Source organism: Anopheles moucheti, chromosome 3 (genome assembly GCF_943734755.1).
Source record: "Anopheles moucheti chromosome 3, idAnoMoucSN_F20_07, whole genome shotgun sequence".
Lineage (NCBI taxonomy): Eukaryota > Metazoa > Arthropoda > Insecta > Diptera > Culicidae > Anopheles > Anopheles moucheti.
Window position 1 is genome coordinate 82,097,731 of NC_069141.1, and position 24,851 is coordinate 82,122,581.

Below are 24,851 nucleotides of genomic sequence, written 5' to 3' on the forward strand. Positions count from 1 at the left end.
CATATTTTCACAAACTCTCACTGACGAACGAACTGATCACTGCAAGTGTCCGAAGTAAATTAAATGAAGTTGCGCTCGAGCACTTCCTAGCAGGGGCACTGTAAGGAATTTTTAGGTCGAAATCATGTAAATGTGCGAACCGTGATGCACTGACGATTGCGTGGTTTGCGTAGTAAGCTTTTTGAAACAAATTGAAACGTTTGATACGTTTGATACGTATCGGGATCGATACGAGTTCTGCAAATAGATTTGTTTTCAAACCAACAGCCTTTTTTGTTGGTTTCATGTTTATTTATTTATAAACTGCGTTGACCACAATGCCCGTTGCCGTTGTATCAACAAAGACAGTGCATTTGTAAAATTTCTCATTATTAAAAAAAAAGAATGAAAAAATAAACTTTTTTCATCAAAGTAGCGCTACGGCGTTTATTTTTCATCCCATCAATATAAACATTATTTGTACATCGTGCATTTTACCGTGCTAGTTCTAGTGGGATGTAAGTTTGTTCTTTGTTATGTCTAGTAATGTCTAATTCCTTTTGTTGCCACGGTTCATATACAATATATAAAGGATATAAACAACAGGTTAGCAAATGTCAAAGTTGGTGACAGCAGGACGATCGATCGTGGCGGGTACTGCTAACCACCGCTAGGTGGCAGCCGCACAGGTTCGGGTCTTGGGGCGATGACCTGGAGTTTGGGAAAGATGTAAGATTGCGCCATTGCGAAATGCAGGGAGTTATAGTCAAACCAGCAGCGAGGCGAGACAGTTTTTTAAAAGGTGTGTGAAAAGGTGCAATAAAGGCGAACGTTTGAAACGAGTCGATCCGCGAGTTTTTTAAAACGTGTCAATATTGCGAGAAAAGTACTCACTCCTCTTTAAAGGTTTTGGACCTCGTCAAGCGAGTGGTTAGGCGAGTGCAATTAATGTTAACAAGCTTTTAAAAAACTCTTTCGATAAAACTCTTAAATTAGAGCTAAAATCCGTGTACGCGTAAATTGTGTTTGAAAATTGAAATGTCGCAAGAAGCGCAGAAAATAGATTGTGCGGCAGGTGAACGTGAAAACGCCGTGAACGCGCCACATGAAACGGGTAGCGGAACCGCAACCGCGGATGTAGCCCAGGGTCGTCGCCCTAGGAGTGAGCGAATAATGGCAGCCAAGGCTAAGATTGGCCAACGCGTAAATCTCGCCACGATGGAAGAAGCAGCGGATGAAAAACGCGAGGATAAGCTTCTTATCCCCAACGACGAGCCATGCTCATCCCGGGCTCAGGGAAAAGCTCCTTCATCTAAGTACGAACGGTGTTCGTCGTCAGCGCAACGTGTGGCGTTAGAACGGCTTGTAAGGGGACAAGGCTTACAGCTTAAGCTCCTAATGGCCGAGAAGGAAAAGACAATGGCGGAAGCTGAGCTAAAGTGTAAGTTGGCCGCGTTGGAAATCGAACATGAGGCACAAAGAAATGAGTTGGAAGACGCGAGTGATTTTGGAGGTTCCAGCGTTAGTGGCTACGCGAAAACGTCTGAGTGGGTGCAACGTCAATCCGAGTTTTTTGAGCCGCAAGCATGTTCCAGCAACAAACCCGTTCAGCAGCATGCGGAAGCACCACGTGACCAAAAAACCGACGATTTGGAATGGAGACCTACCGCCGACCACATAGCAGCCAGACAGGTATGGCCTAAAAAGTTACCAGCGTTCTCAGGCAAGCCGCGCGAGTGGCCAAAGTTTTATTGCTATTTTGTGGAATCCACAAAAGCGTGCAAACTCTCGCCGGCGGAAAATGTAGCAAGATTGGAGGAGTGTCTCAAAGGACCAGCGCGGGAAGCGGTCGAAGGGTGGCTTGACAACCCGTCGTCAGTGTCACTGATAGTCAAAACACTGAAGAGGTTATACGGGCGACCTTCACTTGTCGTTAAGGATTTGGTAACGAAGGTCAGAGGAATACCAGCACCAAAGCCGGAAAGACTCGATGAGCTGATTACTTTTGGCCTGGCCGTACAACACCTCTGCTCCTACTTAAAGAACGAAGACCTTGCGCATTATCTCACCAACTCCGAGCTGTTGGAAGAAATGGTGGAAAAATTACCTGCATCGCGACAATTGGAGTGGGTACGATACAGTCGAAAGTGCAAGTTACCTACCATGAAAGAGTTCGGTGCTTTCATGGACGTACTAGTGGATGAGTCTTGCGAGGTGACTAAGTACAACCCACAAAAGCCCGTCACTGAAAAGACGATACATCGTACAAATGTGCACAACTCTAGTCCGCACTTGAATGACGTTTCCGTGACACACGACAAGCCAGTTCAAGAGCTGAAAACACCACCAGCCACAACGTATTCGACGCCGTGCCACCATTGCAAGAAGCCAGACCACAAGGTGAGACAATGCGAAGCGTTCAAGAGCATGTCTCCCGTCGAACGGTTAGAGGCTGTGACACGGATGAAAGTCTGCATTAACTGTCTGGCTGACCACGGGACTAAACCATGCCGATCACGATACTCCTGTGGCGTTCCGGGATGTGGAGAACGGCATCACAGCCTGTTGCATCAGAAGAAGGAAGAGATATCGAAGTCAGCCAAAACCGCGCAGTGCCAGACACATCAACACGTGGCGAAAACAACCCTGTTTCGCGTGGTGCCCGTAACTATCCACAACGGGGAAAAGCGAGTCGACACACACGCGTTTCTAGATGAAGGATCATCGGTGACCTTGGTAGAAGCCTCTCTAACGGCGAGTTTGGGGATCAAAGGAGAACCTGAGCCACTGGAGCTGAATTGGACAGCCAACGTAAAGCGTATAGAAGATGCCTCCCAACGGATCAGCCTAGAGATCTCAGCACGGGGAGGCGAGCGGCGCTATCTCATAGCGGCCGCTCATACCGTGAACCAGCTAAGTCTCCCCTCTCAGAGCGTTAAAATAAATACACTGATAAGTTCTTATGACTACTTGCAGGATCTTCCAGTCCACCAAGGCGAGGAAGGTGTTCCACAAATTTTAATCGGGCTGGAAAACGTGGATCTGATGAAGCCGTTGGATACTCGTTCGGGTCAGCCGGGACAGCCAATCGCCGTAAAAACGGTACTGGGCTGGGCTATCTACGGTCCCCATGAGACAAACAACCTTACCCGTCAACCAGCAATATGCAGCGTGCACAACGTAGAACAGCGAGCCAATAGGGAAAATGATACACTGAACGAAATGCTCCGCCAGTACTTCACGTTGGAAGAAACAGTCGTGACTAGCTTCGGCGAATACTTGCCAGAACCACAAGACGTAGTGCGAGCCAAACAACTTCTTGAAAGTACAACAGAGAAGAGGGACGGTCGCTTCACAACGGGACTGTTATGGAAATCAGATGACGTAACCCTCCCTACTAGCCTTGCGATGGCGACGAAACGACTACATGCACTAGAGCGAAAGCTGGAGCAAGACCCACAGCTGAAGAAAACAGTGCACGAACAAATGCACATGTACATCGATAGAGGCTACGCACACCGAGCAACCGAAGAGGAATTAGCAGCAGCTAATCCTAAACGTATCTGGTACCTCCCGCTAAACGTGGTTGGACACCCTCATAAGCCAGACAAAAAACGTCTTGTTTGGGATGCGGCGGCAAAAGTGCAAGGAGTTTCACTAAATTCGTGCCTGCTGAAAGGACCGGATTTGCTGGCAATGCTCCCCGGAGTATTGTGTGTGTTTAGACAGAGGAAGATTGCATTCGGAGGAGACATAGAAAAGATGTTCCATCAGATCCGCATTCGACCAGAAGACACCCACAGTCAGCGTTTCCTGTTTCGCTTCGACCAGAGTAAAGATCCTGACATATATCTGATGGACGTCGCTACATTTGGAGCAACGTGTTCCCCTTGCTCTGCCCAATATGTCATGCACCGTAATGCCGACGAGCATGCGAAGACATATCCGATTGCTGCAGCCGCGATTAAACGTTCGACCTACGTAGACGACTATTTCGACAGCTGCGATACGCGAGAAGAAGCTATCGACCGAGTAAGACAAGTGAAATTCATACACTCTCAAGCCGGCCTCAACATGCGCAACTGGGTGAGTAATGACCCATCTGTATTAAAGAGTGTGGAGGAAAAGGATGCGAAATCCAACCCAGTAGTCATTAAGCTAACGGAAAACAACAACCACACTAGGGTACTTGGAATGGTATGGGACCCTGTTGTCGATGTATTTCGGTTCTCCTCATGTTGGCACGACGAGTTAGTTCCCTATGCTGTCGAAGGAAAACGCCCTACGAAGAGAATAGCACTTAGAGTTATCATGAGCTTGTTCGATCCGTTGGGTCTACTAGCTCCCCTCTTGATTCACGGCCGCATGATTATGCAAGACCTGTGGCGTGTAGGTTTGGATTGGGACTCGGAAATGAGCGACACCGACTTTGCGAAATGGCAACGATGGGTGGGTCTACTTCCGGCAATTCATCGTCTGGAAATTCCGAGATGTTACTTCAATAATATCTGCTCCGCATCCAGCAGTACACTCCAACTACACGTTTTCACGGACGCGAGCGAGATTGGGTATGGGTGTGTTGCGTATTTACGTTCCGAAGAACACGGGCATATACATTGCTCTCTAGTTATGGCTCGAAGCAAGGTGGCTCCGGTAAAATACCAATCCATTCCTAGAATGGAACTGCAAGCAGCACTCTTAGGAGCGAGGCTGATGCGAACGGTATTGGAGAGTCATAGTCTCCCAATCAAGGAGAAATATATACATACGGACTCCGAGGTAGTGCTAGCCTGGATTCGTTCCCCCTCAAGGGAATTCAAGCAGTTCGTAGCATGCAGAATTGGTGAGATTCTCTCACTTACTGAACCCACCATGTGGAGACACGTGCCTACAAAAGAGAATCCCGCCGATTGCCTAACAAAATGGGGTAAAGATACGCAGCTTGAAACCAAAAGTCGATGGTTCAATGGGCCATCATTTCTCTACCTTCCCCAGTCTAACTGGCCAGCACAAAAGGCGATTAAGCCAACTGGGGAAGAACGAAGAACCACACACATACTGACTCATCACCACAGTACTGGACAGCAAATCATAGAGATAGAGCGATTCTCTAAGTGGAAGGTACTTTTACGGACTATAGCTCTACTCTATCGATTCATCTCAAACTGCCAGCGAAAAAGAAAGAAGCTTCCGATCGAGACTATACCAGCAACGGAAGGACAATGGCGATACATAAAGTTAACCGTACCAGCAAAGCATGTCCCGTTCAATTCGGAAGAGTACCAAAAGGCAGAACGAGTGCTGTGGCGCATAGCACAACAAGAGTGTTACCCGAAGGAAGTTGTTATCCTTAGTGGAGAGGAAAAGGGTCAACCCCTATCCACAAAAAGCGTCCTGCATTCGCTATCTCCCGTTTCAGACGAGTTTGGGGTCATTCGCGTAGATGGACGTACTGCGAATGCCGAGTACGCAACCTTTGACGCGCGATTTCCTATCATCCTACCAAAGCAACACCGCATAACCAGCTTGTTGTTAGAAGACTACCACCATAAGCTGGGACATGGGAATCGGGAAACAGTGGTGAACGAGGTCCGTCAACGGTTCTGCATACCGAATCTGCGAACGTTGGTTGATAGAGTTGCAAAAGACTGCCAACGCTGCAAGACAAAGAAAAGTAAACCATACTACCCAAAGATGTCAGCCTTACCCGTGGAACGACTCACCGCTCGAGCACATCCTTTCAGTTATGTTGGAGTGGACTATCTGGGACCGATCGATGTAACCAACGGCAGGCGTAACGAAAAACGGTACGTCGCAGTGTTTACATGCTTCGTCACTCGAGCCGTGCACTTGGAAATGGTGCATAATTTGTCCACCGATTCCTGCATAATGGCAATACGGAGGTTTGTTTCCCGCAGAGGCTCGCCAGTTGAAATCTTTTCGGATAACGGCACCAATTTCGTGGGAGCGAGCAACGTACTAAAACGAGAAATGGCGACAACATTATATAAGTGTGCAGACACATTCACCAGTGCACAAACCAGCTGGTCATTTAATCCGCCATCTGCACCGCATATGGGAGGCGTCTGGGAGCGTATGGTTCGCAGTGTAAAAGAAGCCATGCGCGCACTGGATGATGGACGACGGTTGAACGACGAACTGCTTTACACAGTTTTGGTTGACTCGGAGGGTTTGATAAACTCACGACCTTTGGTATACGCGTCACTAACGACTCACACAGAACCTCTCACACCGAATCACTTTCTTTTAGGCAGTTCAGCAGGTCATCAAATGCGCTTTTGCCCGGATATGGCTCAGGTCTTGAGGAGCAATTATAGCAGATCCCAACAACTAACACATCTGCTATGGGATCGCTGGACAAAGGAGTATTTCCCCTGCCTCAACAGACGGCCAAAGTGGCGCGACGACAAGGTGCAACTAAAAGTGGGCGACTTAGTATTCGTCATCGAGGGTGATCGCAAAGAGTGGACCAGAGCGGTGGTCATAGAAGTTCACGCAGGGCGAGATGGTCGAGTACGACAAGCGATTGTTCGTACCGCTACGGGGAAACAGCTAAAGCGACCGACAGTAAAGTTAGCTGTAATAGATGTAGAAGTCAGGAACGAAACGCAATAAGCGCAAACGCGACCGCATCAAGATACTAAGACCGTTGTTTACACTTCGAGAAACGTGGAGTATAAGTGAATCCGGTTATACAATCTGACAAGGAACCGGTTCACGGGGTGGGGTGTTGCCACGGTTCATATACAATATATAAAGGATATAAACAACAGGTTAGCAAATGTCAAAGTTGGTGACAGCAGGACGATCGATCGTGGCGGGTACTGCTAACCACCGCTAGGTGGCAGCCGCACAGGTTCGGGTCTTGGGGCGATGACCTGGAGTTTGGGAAAGATGTAAGATTGCGCCATTGCGAAATGCAGGGAGTTATAGTCAAACCAGCAGCGAGGCGAGACAGTTTTTTAAAAGGTGTGTGAAAAGGTGCAATAAAGGCGAACGTTTGAAACGAGTCGATCCGCGAGTTTTTTAAAACGTGTCAATATTGCGAGAAAAGTACTCACTCCTCTTTAAAGGTTTTGGACCTCGTCAAGCGAGTGGTTAGGCGAGTGCAATTAATGTTAACACCTTTTTTTGGTGCTTATTTGGTTGGCCTTTTTACGAAATAGCACATTGAAAAGCTTTTTAACGCCTAACCTAATCAGCATTACTATCGTTACAACAATTGTACACACGAACAGGTACACGTCCAAGTTGTTGTACTGTATGAAGTTAAGATCCTGCGCCGAAGATATAAGATGTTTCGCGCCATCGTGCCGAAGAACGTACTCCACCCAGAACTTGGCCGTATCCATAGGAGCGAGCGGTTGATCCCTAAGTCTTCGGGAGATTGTTTTTACGTTTGTGGCATAACTATGAGGGGATGAAAAAATGGGTAAAATTCCTCGCGTTATTAAAGTGTAGAGTGTTGAAACTTCCAGAGAGATGTACCTCTTATCACTGAGCACATCGTGAATTGCCTTACTGAACGTTTGCTCGTTCAGTTTCGTGTAGGCCACTCCAATGCCCCAACCAGATTGTTCTGCACGTGCCATGTTCAACAGTTGATCACCAAAGATCGGAATGCCCACAATGGGAACTCCGTGGTAGATTGATTCCGTACAACTCAGCAAACCACCGTGGGTGATGAACAGCTTCACGTTCGGATGAGCCAGAATATCGTCCTGCGGGAACCACTTCCCCAGCAAGAATTTCTTCCTATCCAGAACGAGCGTATCGTCGTCCCACTTCCAGATGATGTTCTGTTTTAGACTCGATAGTACCCTGACGATATCGTTACGTTTTTGCTGATCCATTTTGGATGGCTTGAGGTTAGATCCCAACGAGAAGTATATCACACCGTGTTCCGACTGCTCGATGAATGTTTTTATGTCCTACAGTTACATAAGCGTGATGTAATAACGGAATTTGCAGAATGACGCAGCAGTAGTACCTACCTCAGGCAGTGGATTAATTTTTCGGTTGACATGGAATCCTCCAACCTCGATCAGGTTGGGCAGATATGGGCGAGGGAAGCTCAAACTGAAGTGACTATTGATCAGCACTAGCGAGACACCGTTTCGCCGCATCTCGTCCAGTGTCCGTGTAGCGTTGGGGAAGTATTGTTTGTAATACATCTGCTGTATTGGATCACACATGACCTTGAGCAGCGCTTCATCAAACGCTGTGAACAGTACGTTACCGAGCCGTTGCCAGAAGTTCATCTTATCAGTAAGGCCTGTCATCGGATGCGGTACGTACGATAGCGGCTGGGGTGAACCGGTGAGCGAATTTACCCATGCTGAAGCTCCAAAGGTTGACATTCCAACTACCGGACAGTTGAAGCGATCGGCAAAACCAAGAAAGGCATCGTTGAGGAATATTTCCAGCACGACAAGATCAAACGTTTCTTCCGAATTGATCAGGGATTGAACTTCTGGTGATGCGAGGGTAGTGTTGGTGATTTCATGCATGAAGTTTCCCAGTTCCATCATTTTTTCCACAATGCTGTCGTCGATTTTATCAAACACTTCGTCCATGATTTCTGAAAATCGGGAACATCATTATAAAAGTTGTGGGTTGAACTTTGACGCTTAAATATTTGCCAATCCCATACCGTCAAACAGTCGAGTGTGATAGACAATATTTACATCGCGGTAGTTCTTGGGGGCTTTTTTCAAGGGGAACGGACTTATCACTGTAACCTGGTGGCGGCAAGATAAACAAAGCACGTTGCTGTTAACAAATAAGCACCTGTTCGTTCGTTCGTTCCCTTCGGCTGCTGTCTTACCTCGTGTCCGTCCTGTGCCAACTCCTTCATGAGGGACGAACCGAGTATCCAGTGCGATTTGGACGTGGTGGGAAAGACGCTTAGAATTTTAGCCGGTTCAACTAGCTCGGGGGCCGTTGTAAATGCCAACCACAAGAAGACCACCGCACCAACATTACTCCCTATGGGTTTCATTCTATACTCCAAACTACAGACACAAACTTCAATTGATCTTAATCACAGCACGGTCATCGCTTGACTGAAACAGAACCGTCGGTCTCTAAAATGACACGAGTGTTTTGGAGAGAGATTTTGCTTCGTAACGGTGACTGTAGGTGGGGATCAAATATTGCAATATCATCGTTTAGTACCATCAACCGTTTATCGCTAGACACGCGTCGAAGAGATCAAAGCGTTGATTACATTTTGATTATGAACGGTACATGAAAAGTACATGGTAAAGGTAGTAGGGCCGACAAAGTTTAGGAGTTTATTTAATAAAAATTGCTTTTATTAGAGTAGATTCGTTTAAAAATGGAAGAATATCTTTTATAAACCCTTTAATCCCTTCACCAGTATGAAAAATGTAAAATATAAACCGTCTAATGTTCTATTTCAGTTTGTACTGCTCAAATGCGTTGGAAGCTTTCAGGAAAATTTGGTCCGGAGTTGAAGCCGTTCCTAAAGGAATCCAATCATCCGGACGTCCTGCATCCTTCTGCGCCGATCGTAGGGCATTTCTGAGTGCAAATACCACTCCGATAGCCAAGGTTAAGGCTGGTTCCCCGGTTGCCTTCGATCGCAGCACCCCGGACGGATTGTCACCGGTCTGAATGAGCCGAATGCGGAAGTCTACCGGGATGTCCTTCGCTCCCGGAGGCTTATAGTTCCAGGACCGGTTTGTGAGCAGTGCACCATTGGTCATATCGTAGACCAGCGACTCCGTTAACCAGTAGCCGATTCCCATCACAAACGCTCCCTCGATCTGGCCAACATCGATGCCCGGGCTAAGACTCTCGCCAGTATCCTCGAGAATGTCGACGCGGGTAAGTTGAATAGAACCAGTGAGGACATCAACCTCAATCTCAGCACAACTTAATCCCCAGATGCTGTAAGGCTTCAGATCAGCCTTTTTGTATTGGTAGAGAACGCTCAGATCAATGTCTCGGGTGTAGGCGGTTTGGGTCACCTTTTCCCAAGGGGCGTTTTTGAGCTCGTCCTTGATGGGTTTTAGCCGGTCGTTGATAATTTCGCATGCCTTTATGACGGCCTAGAAAAACGGACAACGACTCTGATGCATAAGTGTGAGGAAGAAGACGATCCACCAATGTACTTACCAAGCACACCGACTCACTAGTCATACTTCCTCCGGTCATGGCGGCATTAGGTGACGTCATGCTGGTCGTTGGCTTGACAGAAATTTTCTCCAACGGAATGCCCAACGTGTAGGCAGCAACTTGAGCCGCCTTGGTGTTAATGCCTTGTCCAACTTCAATTCCGCCATGGCTGATCGATACCGTTCCGTCCTTTGCGTAGATAGATACTTGTGCATGTATAGCACCGAAATACACTAAAGGAAACTGCATCGTGGTCATAGCGATACCTCGTTTGCGCCACCGATTCTTGGCGTTGAAATCATCAATAGACTTTTTCCTCTTATCGTAATCAGCCTCCTGTCGGAACTGTGGCATCAGCTTTTGGAAGGGGCTAGCCGCAGGCATATTTCTCAGCCGCACCTCCATCGGATCGACGCCGGTAACCCAGGCAATATGCTCCATGACCGTTTCGACCATGGACATACCTTCGGTAGTACCCGGTGCACGCATCCATGTATTCGATGGTGAGTCGGTTAGTACGGCTTTTCCTTGAACTTTCCATGTACTAGAATTGTACGAAAGTCCGAATACTGCCTTGGCATCATCGACTACGTTTTCGTTCAGATTCGATCCATAGTCCTGCATGTAATCGTTCGAGAGCTTCAGAATCTTTCCTTTATCATCCACATCTACCTGGTAGTTACTGATGCAACCGTATCTCTTTCCGAACGATCCCATGTTGGCCTCGATCGTCATGACAAATCGAACCGGACGTTTTGTGAGATAGGCTGCCAACGCACAAGCACAAGCCATCTGATTTACACGGGTTAGCTTACAGCCGAAGCCTCCTCCCAAGCGACGCACGGTGAAGTTGAGACTATTTTGCGGCACCTTCAGAGCGGCAGCAATCACGACCTGTGACAGATCTATCCATTGTGTAGCCGCATAGACATCCATACCATCTTCAATGGGAACGCACAGACATGTCTGGGGTTCCATCGTGTAGTGGAATTGTCCAGCTAGTTCAAGCGTTCCGACAACTTTTTTTGACAGCTGAACATCCGTCTCTGGACCGTCTCGACTGTTGATCGGGTGGTCGAAAATACGCTCTTTCGTTTGATTCATTAACACTGTCTTAATAGTGGGACAGACGGGCTCATCGGAAACTCTCTCGTATATGATCTTCACTTCCTTGGCCGCTCGTACCGCTTGATCGAAGTCCTCAGCCACAATCACACCGACCGGTTGTCCGTGGAATAGTACACGCCCACTGCAGAATATCTCCTCCGCGTCCGGGAAGTAGAAGTTCATATCTTTGGATATGAAGTTGTTCTTTCCAGGAATATGTTTGGCGGAGTAGAACGCTACCACACCGGGCATTTTCTGGAGGGAATACATGAACGATGCTTGCAGTTAGTATAAACATATATTGAAGTTCGATCTTCAAGCTTACCAACGCATTCGTAGGATCAATCTTTCCGATTGTTGTGTTCGCCTGCGTGGCCACAACAAATGCAGCTTGTAGCTCTCCGGGAAAGGGTGGAAAATCGTTTGTGTATTTAGCCTCTCCAGACGCCTGCGCCAAACCTTCCAGTTTTGGCACATATTTCGATACGGGCCAGTTTTTCTTGTTGCTATCGTAGTTCTGTTGTCCGGATGATAGTGGTCGCTCGAGCATGGTGGATCCGGATTTGAAGCGAGGGTCAAGAGGCACGTTGTAGTCGATTGCTACACTAAGGATGAATTTGTAGAAGAGAGAAACAGCAAGGTTTCTGCGATACTCGGCAGAAGCGTCCGGCAGGATCCAGTCGGGTTGAATCTCCGACGCGAGCGTGTTGATCGCCTGTTGGATGGTGTTATTATCGAAGAACCTTTTCCCAACAAGAAGCTTTTCCGTACGGGTCGCGTGTGTGAACTGGAGCGGTAAGGTAATTCGTGAGTTAAGCATTCAAGGAGCTACTTTAGTAGTCGTACCTTAGGATGGATGCCACCAAAACATAATGTAGCCAACTTAACAGTCGATTTGTCGTTGGCAAACTGCAACAAGAAGGCGGCGTTGACGTATGCGTGAGCATTTTGAGCTCGTGGAGCTACTCTGTACGACTTAAATGTGGTTGTAAAGGAGTTGACGAGGGGAAGAGATATAAATTTGATCACTCTCTTCGTCATGTCCGTCTGAGCGTATTGTTCAGCAGATTTTTCCAGGGTTTTGGTTAATGATTCCGCTGTTAAGAGTAAATAGAATACATGATTGAAGGGGATGTCTTTGTCAGTACCATGTACTAACACTACCTATAATCAATTTTGCACCAACAGCTTCCAGCAGAATGTAAACGTCGGATGGAAATTGCGGGTAACTATTTTTAATGCTCAAATTTCCGGCGACAGTTCCAGCATTGCGCACTGCAGGATTCGCGATAAGACTCAGATGACGTGCCATCTCTCTGCAGTAGCTGAAGTTTGGCCTGTTGTTGGCTGTTTTGTTCAAAATTTCAATGAACTCGGTCAATGTAACATTCGCGCCCACAATAAGCTCTCCGGTTCGCAGGAAATAATTACGAAGCTCCTCCACCGACGAGACGTCGATAAAGATCTTCAAGGATTCACTGCGCCGATAAACGCCTGTAGTAAGATAAGGTAAATGTTTAATTGAAGTAATTAACATTAACTTCTTCTAAAAATGCTAACCATGAGCTGTGTTTCCTCCGACCAGCATGTATGGTTTTGAATCGATTTTGCTGAAGATGGAAAATACTTCAGCAAGAGTGAACACTTTGTGCCACTCCTTATCATCGCTTGCCTTAAGTCGCACGGGACATCCCGGTTCCACCAGACTGGCTGCCTCTGGACACTGTGCCGAGCAAACGGTATTCGTTTTGGGACAAATTTGTAACTCCTCAATGTCTGGCAGCTGCTGATCCGATACTGATGCAAGAGATTTAAAGGCGTCGAGAATCGGTCGATAGCCCGTGCAACGACAAATATTGCCACCGAGCTGGTTCTCAACCTCCTCCATCGAAACCTTTCCCTGCTTGGATTCCATCAAGCTGTACATGGTCATAACCATGCCGGGTGAACAGAACCCACACTGGCTCCCGTTCATGTGAGCCAAGCGCTCCTGTATCGGATGGTAACCGTCCGTTCGGTTACCGAGAGACTCCACGGTTTTGATGTCCAATCCATGGCAAGCGAACACGGGAAAGAGACACTAAACAGCGGAGAACCAGACATTAAGATTCATTTGCATATCCATTCACCGACAACTTACCGAATTGACGGACCAAGATTTTGATTCCTTCGTTACAGGGTGGAGCCCGGACACGTTGACCACACAGGCCCCACAGCCTCCTTCCCGACACATGAACTTGGTCCCGGAAAGATGAGCGTAGTTTCGAATGAACGCATTCAAGGAAGTATCCACCGGTACGCTTTCCGCATTAGCTACCATTGTAGGTAAGTAATTTTTTTTATTTTTAATTAGATCATATTTTTATTACTATTAAACTATTAGCACCTTACCGGTATAAGTCTTCCCGTTTATGGTGAAGGTTACTTCGGAAAGAGGACTGTTGATAAATTAGTATAATATAAATATTTAATTTATAAAAATGAGTATAATCTATTTTCAACTTTTTCAAGTTGCTTTGCCGTTAAAGTCATTGACCCGCGAAAACTATTTGTGAAATTTAAAGCAACTGGAATTTCACACAACACACACTGTCTGTAACGCTTGTAACGTACGTGTGCTAGTGAAAAGCCTAACGGAAGATCCACAATCAAGCGACGAATCGAAGCGCGCTTTAAGAACGCGCTGTTCTAGAACAGCGGGAATGGCAAGAGGAAAGGCATTAGACGAAATCGAATAGAAAATTATGAATATTGATCATAATACCGCAATAAATAACCAGTTTCTATGAAGCGCGTACGGGAACAAGATAGGCCCGGAAGCCTGTGGAACGGAGAATCCGTTTGACAAAGTGAAAGGATGTCTATGTAAAAGAAGAGTTATGCAAATGAAAGAAGAAAAGAACAAACCAGATTCTCACAACAACAACAAAATGAATAAGTAAAACATAAAAACGGTCTAACGCAATATAAAAAAGAAGAAAGGAATAATATTAATTACATTTCTAGCAAAACGAATCGAAATAAGAACAACAATCGATTGTAGGTTGTATTACAACTTTTAGACATAGCAAATTAAAATATGCTGAGCGTTTGATTAATTGTCTCACATATTTGCCAATTAAAATAGTTCCTAAGCAACACACATCTCATTCCGGATCCAACGCAGGTTCACCAAAGTTCAAGCATAATTTCTTCGCATTGTTCTTTATGGTGTTTCGAGCTCTTCCTTATTTATCGGTTTCGCTGTACACTCAGTCATTTCTAAGGGTCGTAAATGTTTTATGCTCTCACATTGACGAAACCTTAAGAACTGGTTTTTGGAAGAACGATCTAGGTTAGCCGGTCTTAATCAAATGTATATCTGTCCCCGCCATACCTTTCCAACGAACTCGGGCTATTCCACAGGTACGTTCCAATTGAGGAAAGCATCTTTCGGCACTGCTTTTCACTAGTTTCACAATTGCAACACGGTGGCGGAGTACGGATCACAAAAACGAGACGAACGTTTTTAATTATATTCAAATTTACAGAAGCACCCTTAGCAACGTGACACACAAAAAGCTCGGCACTGATCAAGACAAACAACCGCTCACGCCCAACGATCGATACCGAATGTCGCAAATTCTGGGCGACAAACACGTTGGCCGTTGGTGGTGAAGATCCTTTATTGCCATATTAACCCTTGTGCGCGTATCGCTAAGCTTTGTTTGCAATACAATTTTTTGTGCTTATTTTTCAAATTTAGATGATTTACGAATTAATTATTCGAAATGTAATATTCATTTTTTCTAAATGTTTATCATTATACTATTTTACGTTATCAAGACTGGTTATGTGATATTGCAGGCCAGTGATGTCAAACCCGTTGTTTTAAAGGGGACCGGTTTGGTTGTAGAATTGTTTTTGCGAAGCCGGAATGTGTTCGAACTCTGTGGAACTGTGGAGTACTCCAGATTGAATATTAGATAATCCGGTAGACGAATAGAAAGAAAGCCAAAACACATCTTTCAGTACGAAAAAAAACTGTATTTTTAGAGAAGCAATATGTGTTTACAAATACTTTTGCTTACGGGAGCATTATAAAATCATTAGATATAGTACCAGCACCATGTGATGTAAAAATATACTGTAATCCAGAGAGGGTATCAATTCAGTTTGTACTGTTCGACAGAGTTTCCAGCCAGCAGATGAACCTGATCCGGTGTGGATGCGGTACCCATCGGTATCCAATCGTCCGCCAGTCCGGCATCCTTCCGTGCCGAGCGGAGGGCGTTCCGCAGGGCAAACAGTACCACAATTGACATATTTAAGGCCGGTTCGCCGGTTGCCTTCGAACGTAGCACGCCAGCGGGGTTGGAGCTCTTTTGCAAGAAGCGCACCCGGAAATCAACCGGAATGTCCTTCGCTCCCGGCGGTTTATACGTCCAGGTACGGTTGGTCAGCAATGCACCGTCCTCTGCATTGTACACCAGTGCCTCCGTGAGCCAGTAGCCCACACCCATAATGAATGCACCTTCAATTTGGCCCACGTCAATGCCGGGGCTCAAGCTTTCACCCGTGTCCTCCAAGATGTCGACACGGCGCAACTGCACATTACCAGTCAGCACGTCCACCTCGACCTCGGCACAGCTTAATCCCCAAATGACGTACGGTTTCAGCTCCGTGGCGCGATACTGATAGGTGGCGCACAGATCAACATTACCGGCGTAACACAACTGCGTGATGGTTTCCCAAGGTACGTCCTTATGCGCATCGCGCACGGGCTTGATGCGTTCCAGGAGTATTTCGCAAGCTTTCTTCACGGCCTGTGAGGAGGATAGGAGAGCGTTAATTTAAAAAGTTTTGTGACAAAATTAGTAGTCTTTCGATACTTACATAGCACACGGCCTCGCTGGTCATGCTACCGCCCGTGACGAAGGCATTCGGAGACGTCAAACTGTTCGTTGGTTTGATGCTTATCTTCTCCAGCGGCAATCCAAGCACGAACGCAGCCACCTGTGCCGCCTTAGTATTCATGCCCTGACCCATTTCGATACCACCGTGAGCAATGGAAACCGTGCCGTCGCCCGCATGGATCGATACCAATGCGTGCAAGGCTCCAAAGTATCCCAGCGGATAGCGCATCAGTGAGATGGCAATGCCTCGCTTACGCCAACGATTGTCTACGTTGAACTGATCGATTTCCGCCTTGCGCTGGTTGTACTCCACATCCGTGCGGAACTGTGGCAGCAGCTCACGCATCTTGCTACCGTCGGGCACGTTGGCCAATCGAAGCTCCAAAGGATCTAATCCCAACTCCCAAGCAATGTGCTCCATAATGTTTTCGATCATGGCAATACCCTCCGTTGTGCCGGGTGCTCGGCACCAGGTGTTGCTGGGGGCGTCCGTTTTAGCGGCCTTGCCGACAACCTTCCACGTCTTGGTGTCGTAGCAGTTGTTGAAGAACTCGGTCGTTGCTTCACCGACCGATTCGTTCAGAGACGCACCGTAATCCTGCATATAGTTGTTCGTGAGCTTTACGATGCGCCCATTGGTTTCCACGTCCACTTCGTAGTCGGTAATGCAACCGTACCGCTTTCCGATGGAGCTCATGTTTGATTCGATCGTTAGCACAAATCGAACCGGACGGTTCTGTAGATGGGCCGCCAGGGCGCAGGCACATGCGACTTGTCCAGCACGTGAAATCTTCGATCCATAACCACCGCCCAGCCGGCGGACGGTAAAGTTGAGACTGTTTTCCGGCACCTTCAGCATCGATGCGATCGCGATCTGGCAGAGATCGACCCACTGCGTCGAGCTGTGCACATCCATACCGTCCTCGATCGGTACGCACACACAGGTTTGCGTCTCCATCGTGTAGTGATACTGGCCAGCCATTTCGAATCGTCCGGTTACTTTGCGGGCAGCCGACACCTTGACGCGGTAGTTCGAACCACGGCGGGTCGTAGTCGGTGGTTCGTCAAAGATGCGCATCTTCGCCTGGTTGTCGACGAATGATTTTAATGTGGGATAGACCGGTTGCGGTTGGGACATACGTTCGTAGAGGATGTTGACGAGTGTCGCAGCGTGATTGGCCTGGTTGAACGTTTCCGCCAGTATGATACCGACCGGTTGGCCATGGTATAGTACCTCGCCACTACAGAACACCTCTTCCACCTCCTGATTGCCCAGACTGGCAGGCATGAAGTTGTTCGTACCGGGAATGTCTTTTGCGGAGTAGAACGTCACAACACCGGGATGTTTCTAGGGGTAAAAACACATACCACAGTAAGGATAGGGTCTTTAACTGAGGTCCAAATTGCTAGATAACACTCACCAGCGCATCAGTAGCATCGATTTTGCCGATACGCGTATGGGGTTTCGTGGCGATAACGAAGGCCGCATACAGTTCCCCCGGCAACGGAGGTAAATCGTTGGTGAACTTAGCCTCACCAGACGTTTGGGCGAGGGCCTCAATCTTCGGGATGTTCTTGGTGAGTGGCCAATTACGTTCGTACGTATCGAACGTCTGTTGGCCGGATGACAGTGGACGCTCCAGTACGGTACCGCCGGACCGGTAGGATGGTTTCACCAGCACAGTACCGTCCGGAGCTATATCTAGCAGATACTTGTAGTATAGTGACATCGCAAGATTTTTGCGATACTCGGCGGACGCATCGGGTAGTACCCAATCGGGACGGATGTCGTTGGTTAGCTGGTTCATTGTAGCCTGGATGGTATCAGCGTCAAACATATTTTTACCCACCAGAAAAGCCTCCGTTGCTGTGGTATGGGTGAACTAAAAAAGGACAATTATAAACCGTGATGAGTTTCACTAGTCACCTGAAGCATCAGTAGCGACCTCTTACATCTGGGTTGATTCCGCCAAAGCAAATCTTGATAGACTCCACCGTCACACCATCCTCGGCAAACTTAGTGAGAAAAGCTCCATTGACGTAAGCGTGCGCATTTTGTGAGCGTGGCATCACTTTGAACGATCGGAAGTGGTAGCGGTCGCTATCCAGCGCCGGCAGTGTAACCGATTTCAACACCTTCTTCTGCATGTCTAACTGGACAAACTCGGCCGGTGTAATGAGACTTGATTTTCCACCTGCTTCAACTACGGGAAATGCCAATTGGGAAAATGATTTAGCACAGTTGTTTCAGAAAGTTTCGTCCGTAAATGGGCTTACTAATTGTCAGCTTCGCACCAACCGCTTCCAATATCAGATACATATCGGATGGGAACTCATGATGTTGGTTTTTGATGCTCAGATTGCCCGCGATCGTTCCGGCACTGCGTACCGGCACGTTCGCAATCAGATCGATGTGTTTCACTAGCCGTTTGAAGTGCGTATAGTTTGGCGATTTGTTTGCGGTTTCTTCCAGAATGCTCATGAACTCCGTCAGGGAAACGTTCGCACCGACCACCAGTTCGTTATTGTCTGAGCAGTGCGTATGCAACTCCTCGACAGCATTGATGTCGATAAATGCTTGCAGCGATGGACTGCGTCGGTAGACACCTGGAAAGCATTGAAATTAAGAAATCACTAAGAAGACTTTTCTATGGCACAAGAAAGACGATCACCTACCATGAGCGGTATTGCCAGCGACCAGCATGTACGGTTTGATACCGATCTGTTCAAAAATCGTAAAAATATCAGCCAATTGCGCAACGCGATGCCACTCCTTATCGTCCTCAAATACGAGCTTCACCGGACGCTTCATATCTATACGATCCTTCGCCGAAATGCACTTGCCCGCACAGGGACTTCCCGTTTTCGGGCAGATTTTCGTAAGATCCTCAATATCCTGGCAAGCATCGAGCAGCTTTTCGTCCGCATCGACCGACAACGATTTGAACGCGTCCAGTATGGGGCGATAGCCGGTGCAACGACAAATGTTACCACCGAAGGCATTTTCCACATCTTCCATCGAGATCGCACCATGGTTCGCCTCCATCAGGCTGTACATGTTCATGACCATGCCGGGTGAGCAGTACCCACACTGCGTCCCATTCAGATGGGCCAATCGTTGCTGGATCGGATGGTAACCGTCTTTGCGGTTGCCAATACCTTCCACCGTTTTCACATCCTGCCCATGACACGCATAGACCGGATAAAGGCACTGGAATAATGGGTGCAAACATCGTTAGTTGTTCCAAATCTCCTTCCAAATTTCAACCACGCCTACCGAATTAACTGCCCATGATTTCTTCTCCTTCGTCACCGGGTGGATACCGTTGACGTTCACGATGCAGGCTCCACAGCCACCCTCCAGACACATGAACTTGGTACCGGTCAGGTGTGCATGGTTGCGTATAAACGTATTCAGCGAAGTATCGACCGGAATCGTACGAGGATCAACTGCAATCAAGCACAATGAGAAAAGATCGTTAGACACTATGCAATGGAAAGAGAAGATTCGATTAGAAGCACTAATTATAAAAAAAAAACACTCACCAGTATAAGGTTTCCCATTGATTGTAAAGGTGACTTCCGTTAGAGGACTGTACAGACAAAAAACACAATAAAAGCCTATCATTATTTGCTCATTGCGATGCTTGGCCGTTGATAAGGCTAAGGTGCATTGGCGTGTCGCTGTAGTGGAATCAATTTGTATGCAATCAACAGTGTAACATATTTGTTGGATGGGAAGTAAAAAAAATGCATTTCGTGACAAGATCACGATCGCATTCTGACGTACGTATCACCACAGCAACGGATCGTCAAGGTGTTTGTGGAAATTGCATCTTGTTGCTTGCATGTTTTACTTTTAAACGCTTGTTTAGAGAGCGTAATGTGCATGGCTGGCATTAACCGGATGCTTAATGACATTGGTCACGTCTGTGGCAAGATTTACGACCAGCGAATACGAAATCGGCAACAAAATATGCAAAACAAACCAAACACAATCCATGCGCAATCCAGCTGGAACGGCTTGATTTTTTTTTTCTTCCTGCCCAATTGCCGAACACACTGACGAAAATTGCACAAAAAGAGAGCATAAAGAAACATTAACAAAAACACGCTGTCATGCGAAGTTCACCATCAAAGCAACATGATCATGACGGTTGGAAACGCGTTGCAAACCGGTCTGTAGAGAATAATGCTTGATGGCTTTTGATCTATGTACCACCGGGGTGTGGAGGATAAAAACAAGAAATGATGGATTGCTAGTTTCGGAAACGAGCTGTCAGCTATTTTGGATGCTATTTTGGAAAATGTACACGCACACTCACGCACAACAAAACCTTTAGATCACAGCATCAGCAATCATCAGCTTACCTGTCCGCTTCCGAGCTGCCCCAAATGTAACTACCGAGCGTCGAAAGCATGTCTAACGAACAAACTTCAATATCCAACCGCAGAGTTCGACGCGATGCAGTAAATTATGCGTAGATAGTTGAAATGTTAGGTTGTTGTGAAACGTATCCTCGGCGTTGCTCGTTTTCAAGGACAAACAGACAGATGGAGTCTGGGATGCAGGCAGCCACACCACGCCGAAACCGTGCAAACACTCGTCAAAACAGCAACAACAAACGCAGCAACGCTTCTGCTCACTACGACTGATCGTGAGCGAGTGGTGATCTCAGCGCAAAAAGGCATGCCTGTGCGCTTTTTGGTGCGTCGTAAGATTTGCGAGCCGGTCCTTAAACATGCGAGAGATAATTCTGGTCGTATCGCTTGGTCGAGTACATGTACACTAACCGGAACGTTTATGTGCATTTGCCTTATTTCCATGATGAACTATCGAACGATTTACGCAAACATTTGCGTGACTAGCTGTTGAACAATTTGCGCAAAATAGCTGTAATGCGGATGGAAAATTCGCAAGGTGTAATGCTTTGGATTGGTGGTGGTAACTTCTAAAATTTTCGAAATATCTTATCATATATTGGATCACAGTAATTCACATTGAAAAATAGCCGAGTATCAGTATTTTAACTTGTATGTATTAACTGTTATTTTATAGCAATTTTATTAAAATGAAATGCTATTCATCAGTTGCATTAAGAAACACTGCATAAGCAGATCTTACAGATAACCAAGTTGTGCAGTTCTTGTAACTTCTCTCTTACAAGACAAACCGAATGCAACTCTCACCTCAGGTGATGTGTTGTGTGCAAACTCTTGATGATTGCTGATGATTCCATGTGTAATAACCGGTTGCAACAGCTGAGAGAATGCATTTTTCTTAACGGGCTTATCAGCTGGTGGTACGTACGAGACATTCAGAAAACAAACAAAATAGTGGCAGATTCCGAATGTGTTTGGGTCCGTTCGTTACTGTTGATGGTTGGCTTGTGCGTTTGACCGGCCGGCAATTGCTTGGTCAGCGCATTGCCTACTGAATTTAAGGCCATGAATTAAGTGTTTAATTAGGTGAATCAATAGATCGATTTGATTGATTGATTTGGGTATATCAACTACAATGTATCGCTGCTAATAAAGCATTTAACGTTGGGCTATGATTAACCAGCAAATCGGATAACAATAAACTAATTAGTTAGCATGATTTCTTTCGATAAGCAAGTTTTGGGAATCATCATTTTTAATGAAGCTAAAACCGAAGAATGTTGTGCTTATCCATTTCCATAACATCGTGCATTACTATGAACTTATTTGTAATTGTTTTATTTCTGAAAGTATTAAGTTATATTTTAAGTTTTTAACGTAAATTTTAAGACTAAAATTAGCGTGTAATGTACACTTCACGCATCGCGCATTTCATAGTCGCCTCCTTTGCGTTTACGGCAACGTGAATTTCCCTCACCGTGAGAGTACAAAACAACTCATTCGAAACCGGTTTTAATAATTAAAGGATAGCAAATACCATACAAAAAACAAACCAAGGCTCTCGGTACACTTGGCGCAATTATATGTTGTTCAGTGTTCACTTGTACTGCGTATCAGGCAAACTGCGTTCGTTGGCAGAAATATTGGACGGGCAGTTCTTGATCAAGTATAGCCAAATTATGGCTCGTTGGACGTGTTTTACAACACTGCTGCTCAGTGTAATTTGTGTGTTTTTCACCGGAAACGATGCAGCTCGTATATTGGGAATTTTTCCAACCACTTCAAAGTCTCATTGGATTCTAGGGACAGCTTTAGCGAAGGAACTTTCAAAAGCTGGCCACGAGGTAAGGGTAGATCAGTACAATTTTGGGGTATATTAATCTATTTTTAAATGCACTTCCTCCCAAGGTTACTGTGATCAGTCCTTTTAAGCTGCAAAACCCACCAGTGAACTATCGCGAGATCGAGATCGAGTACAGTGGAAGAGCGTTCGACGGTACAGTGGGCGAAGGCAGATGGTAGTATGAACGATATGTACTAATTGTACTACAACTCTCATCTTCCAGACGCAATGGATCACATCTTTGAAGCTACCGAGAACAGCGTGGTCAGCAACCTATTCCAAATGCGACAGTTTGTTGAGGAAACGACAAACGCTACGCTGACCTCACCCGCGGTACAAAGGTTATTGCAATCACCAAACGAAATGTTTGATCTGCTGCTGTTGGAGATTTTTATGGATGATGCTCTGCTGGGTTTTGGTGATCGCTTCCAATGTCCAATTGTGGGCATGAGTACATTCGGCGCAAGCACCTTCATTAATGATCTTACGGGAACACCACAGCCCCTGTCGTATGTGCCACATCAGATGTTGAGCTACACCAGCAACATGACGTTCTGGCAACGGTTGGTGAACGTAGCGTTCCATGGTGTGGAAGCAATCGTGATGCGCTACATATATCTTCCGATGATGCAGCAGTACTACGATAAGTTTTTCCCCCATGCCACGCGATCGTTGGATGAAATGCGACGTCACAGTGTATCGGTGGTGCTCATCAATAGCCATTTTAGCATGAGTTTCCTGCGACCCTATTCACCGAACATGATTGAAGTTGGTGGTTTCCACGTGAACCGGGTAGTGAACTCTCTGCCACAGGTGCGTCCTACTACGAATACTCTATTCTAGCCGGCTTATAATCTGTTGACATCTTGCAGGACATTAGAACATTCATCGAGAATTCCGAACATGGTGTGCTCTACTTCTCACTTGGTGGCAATGTGAAACCATCGAGAATGGACCCCCGTAAGCGGGATGCTATGATCCGGGTTTTGTCCCGTGCCCAACAGAACATCATCTGGAAGTGGGATGATGATACGTTGCAGCTTGACGAGCGTAAATTTCTTGTCCGGCGGTGGCTCCCTCAAGACGACATCTTGGCCCATCCGAAGGTGCGATTGTTCATAACGCACGGCGGATTGCTCAGTTGTACCGAAGCAATCTACCACGGTGTGCCGATCGTGGCGATACCGATCTTTGGTGATCAGCCGCTGAATGCGGCACGAGTCGCTCACGCTGGATGGGGTGTTACCGTGGCGTACAGTGAGCTGGATGAGTATAGCTTTGAACGTGCCATTAATGAAGTTCTTCAAGAAGAACGGTTTGTTGGAGTGCTACTACGGGAGTTCTACAGGGACGATAACATGCCGTATCTTCTTCGTTACAGGTATAGGCTAAAGGTGAAACAGATTTCAGAACGATATCGAGATCAACCGCTTACACCGATGCAAACGGCCATGTTTTGGATCGAATATGTACTGCGTCATGGCAAGTCTGCGGAGCACTTGAGATCACCTGCCCAAGAATTGTCGACTTTCGAGTATTACAACCTTGATGTCTATGCACTGTTCGCGACTGTTTCTTGCATTGCAATTTTTCTTTTTGTTTCTTTTGTGAAACCGATACGAGCATCGCAAATCCATTCTGCCCCGAAGCCTGGAAAAAAGAAAAACAAATAAGTTAAAGTTTGGTCAAGAAAAGTGCAATAAGTAAAATTTAAAACATATCAAAAGCTACAACATCGTACACGTTTGCATTCTTTTTCCGACAATTTTTATTTCATTTTGTTACCTTCCTTTCCGAGTGTGTGTTGGTTTGTTGGTTGGTTTGTTGTTTGGTTTTGTTGCCGTTGTATTTAGTTTTTTTTTCACATGCAAAAAAGATCTTTCTTACTAATATATTATTACACGATTTTGGTTTTTTCTTCTGTCATTTCTTTTGATAAAAATGTCACAAAATGTGACTTGCGGTTTCCCGGTCTGGTGCAGGAAAACCACAAAATTGAGGTGTGGCGCCTGTTAGGCGATTCCGTCGCATTGACTGACGGTTGCCGCACTTAGCACCAGCGCGCGAAAAAAAAACAAGGTCATCCACTCTCACACTTCACCGAGATGAGGTAGGAGAGAAGTTGGGCGCTTTCCGTAATTTTTTCCCTTATACATTAAACGTCTTGCATCTTATCATGATAGTTAAATTATTTATTCTTTATGTGCTTCCGCCTCTTTCTTACTTCCATTATTATTTCCTCGAACTGCATATTGCCACACTGCACATAGTCTCTTGGTTCTCTGTTTTGTAATGCTTCGCTTAAATGCTTTTTTTTCTTCTCCTTCGTCACTCCTGTCCCACGGCTACATAATAGATACATAGGATGGTACGGAATCATCGATGACTTGGTTTACTGCTTGGCTCTGTTGGGTTCGCTCGGTTCGACGGTCCGCAGCGCATAAAATGCATAAATCCCGAAGATGGGAGCTTAACGTACG

At 46.3% G+C, this 24,851-nt stretch overlaps 4 protein-coding genes across 4 annotated transcripts; 1 reads left to right on the forward strand and 3 right to left on the reverse strand.

The window, feature by feature from the left end:
• Window positions 1-404: 404 nt before the first annotated feature.
• LOC128300799 (UDP-glycosyltransferase UGT4-like) lies at window positions 405-9,033 on the reverse strand. Its single transcript, XM_053036995.1, has 6 exons — window positions 8,828-9,033; window positions 8,654-8,741; window positions 7,995-8,581; window positions 7,489-7,931; window positions 7,126-7,410; window positions 405-536 (listed from the first exon to the last, which is right to left on the reverse strand). Exons 1-6 carry the CDS (start codon window positions 8,999-9,001, stop codon window positions 530-532), a joined length of 1,584 nt encoding a protein of 527 aa, XP_052892955.1. The 5' UTR covers window positions 9,002-9,033; the 3' UTR covers window positions 405-529.
• A 383-nt stretch (window positions 9,034-9,416) lies between these two features.
• On the reverse strand, window positions 9,417-13,687 carry LOC128303605 (uncharacterized). The gene is made up of 8 exons (XM_053040605.1): window positions 13,642-13,687; window positions 13,391-13,563; window positions 12,811-13,330; window positions 12,415-12,744; window positions 12,097-12,347; window positions 11,576-12,037; window positions 10,144-11,505; window positions 9,417-10,076 (listed from the first exon to the last, which is right to left on the reverse strand). The coding sequence occupies exons 2-8, from the start codon at window positions 13,481-13,483 to the stop codon at window positions 9,417-9,419; spliced, it is 3,678 nt and encodes a 1,225-aa protein (XP_052896565.1). The 5' UTR covers window positions 13,484-13,563; window positions 13,642-13,687.
• A 1,574-nt stretch (window positions 13,688-15,261) lies between these two features.
• On the reverse strand, window positions 15,262-20,797 carry LOC128300925 (uncharacterized). Its single transcript, XM_053037178.1, has 9 exons — window positions 20,517-20,797; window positions 19,692-19,738; window positions 19,423-19,595; window positions 18,822-19,356; window positions 18,423-18,752; window positions 18,099-18,349; window positions 17,567-18,028; window positions 16,126-17,493; window positions 15,262-16,055 (listed from the first exon to the last, which is right to left on the reverse strand). Exons 1-9 carry the CDS (start codon window positions 20,564-20,566, stop codon window positions 15,396-15,398), a joined length of 3,876 nt encoding a protein of 1,291 aa, XP_052893138.1. The 5' UTR covers window positions 20,567-20,797; the 3' UTR covers window positions 15,262-15,395.
• Window positions 20,798-22,207: 1,410 nt separating this feature from the next.
• On the forward strand, window positions 22,208-24,815 carry LOC128303058 (UDP-glycosyltransferase UGT5-like). The gene is made up of 6 exons (XM_053039911.1): window positions 22,208-22,372; window positions 22,437-22,524; window positions 22,595-23,184; window positions 23,244-23,686; window positions 23,753-23,932; window positions 24,728-24,815. The coding sequence occupies exons 1-6, from the start codon at window positions 22,208-22,210 to the stop codon at window positions 24,813-24,815; spliced, it is 1,554 nt and encodes a 517-aa protein (XP_052895871.1).
• Window positions 24,816-24,851: the final 36 nt, after the last annotated feature.

What these genes read in the sequence shown, in the direction of transcription:
- LOC128300799 (XM_053036995.1), bottom strand. Translation starts at nt 9,001, where the DNA reads ATGAAACCCATAGGGAGTAATGTTGGTGCGGTGGTCTTCTTGTGGTTG. An exon ending in TGGCACAGGACGGACACGAG is followed by an intron (nt 8,742 to 8,827) that starts GTAAGACAGCAG and finishes TGCCGCCACCAG; the next exon opens with GTTACAGTGATAAGTCCGTT. An exon ending in AAATTAATCCACTGCCTGAG is followed by an intron (nt 7,932 to 7,994) that starts GTAGGTACTACT and finishes ATGTAACTGTAG; the next exon opens with GACATAAAAACATTCATCGA.
- LOC128300925 (XM_053037178.1), bottom strand. Translation starts at nt 20,566, where the DNA reads ATGCTTTCGACGCTCGGTAGTTACATTTGGGGCAGCTCGGAAGCGGAC. An exon ending in TTGGCGGAATCAACCCAGAT is followed by an intron (nt 18,029 to 18,098) that starts GTAAGAGGTCGC and finishes GTCCTTTTTTAG; the next exon opens with TTCACCCATACCACAGCAAC. An exon ending in TCGATGCTACTGATGCGCTG is followed by an intron (nt 17,494 to 17,566) that starts GTGAGTGTTATC and finishes TTTTACCCCTAG; the next exon opens with AAACATCCCGGTGTTGTGAC.
- LOC128303605 (XM_053040605.1), bottom strand. Translation starts at nt 13,483, where the DNA reads ATGTGTCGGGAAGGAGGCTGTGGGGCCTGTGTGGTCAACGTGTCCGGG. An exon ending in CGGAGGAAACACAGCTCATG is followed by an intron (nt 12,745 to 12,810) that starts GTTAGCATTTTT and finishes ATCTTACTACAG; the next exon opens with GCGTTTATCGGCGCAGTGAA. An exon ending in TTGATCCTACGAATGCGTTG is followed by an intron (nt 11,506 to 11,575) that starts GTAAGCTTGAAG and finishes TATTCCCTCCAG; the next exon opens with AAAATGCCCGGTGTGGTAGC.
- LOC128303058 (XM_053039911.1), top strand. Translation starts at nt 22,208, where the DNA reads ATGGCTCGTTGGACGTGTTTTACAACACTGCTGCTCAGTGTAATTTGT. An exon ending in TTTCAAAAGCTGGCCACGAG is followed by an intron (nt 22,373 to 22,436) that starts GTAAGGGTAGAT and finishes CTTCCTCCCAAG; the next exon opens with GTTACTGTGATCAGTCCTTT. An exon ending in TAGTGAACTCTCTGCCACAG is followed by an intron (nt 23,185 to 23,243) that starts GTGCGTCCTACT and finishes GACATCTTGCAG; the next exon opens with GACATTAGAACATTCATCGA.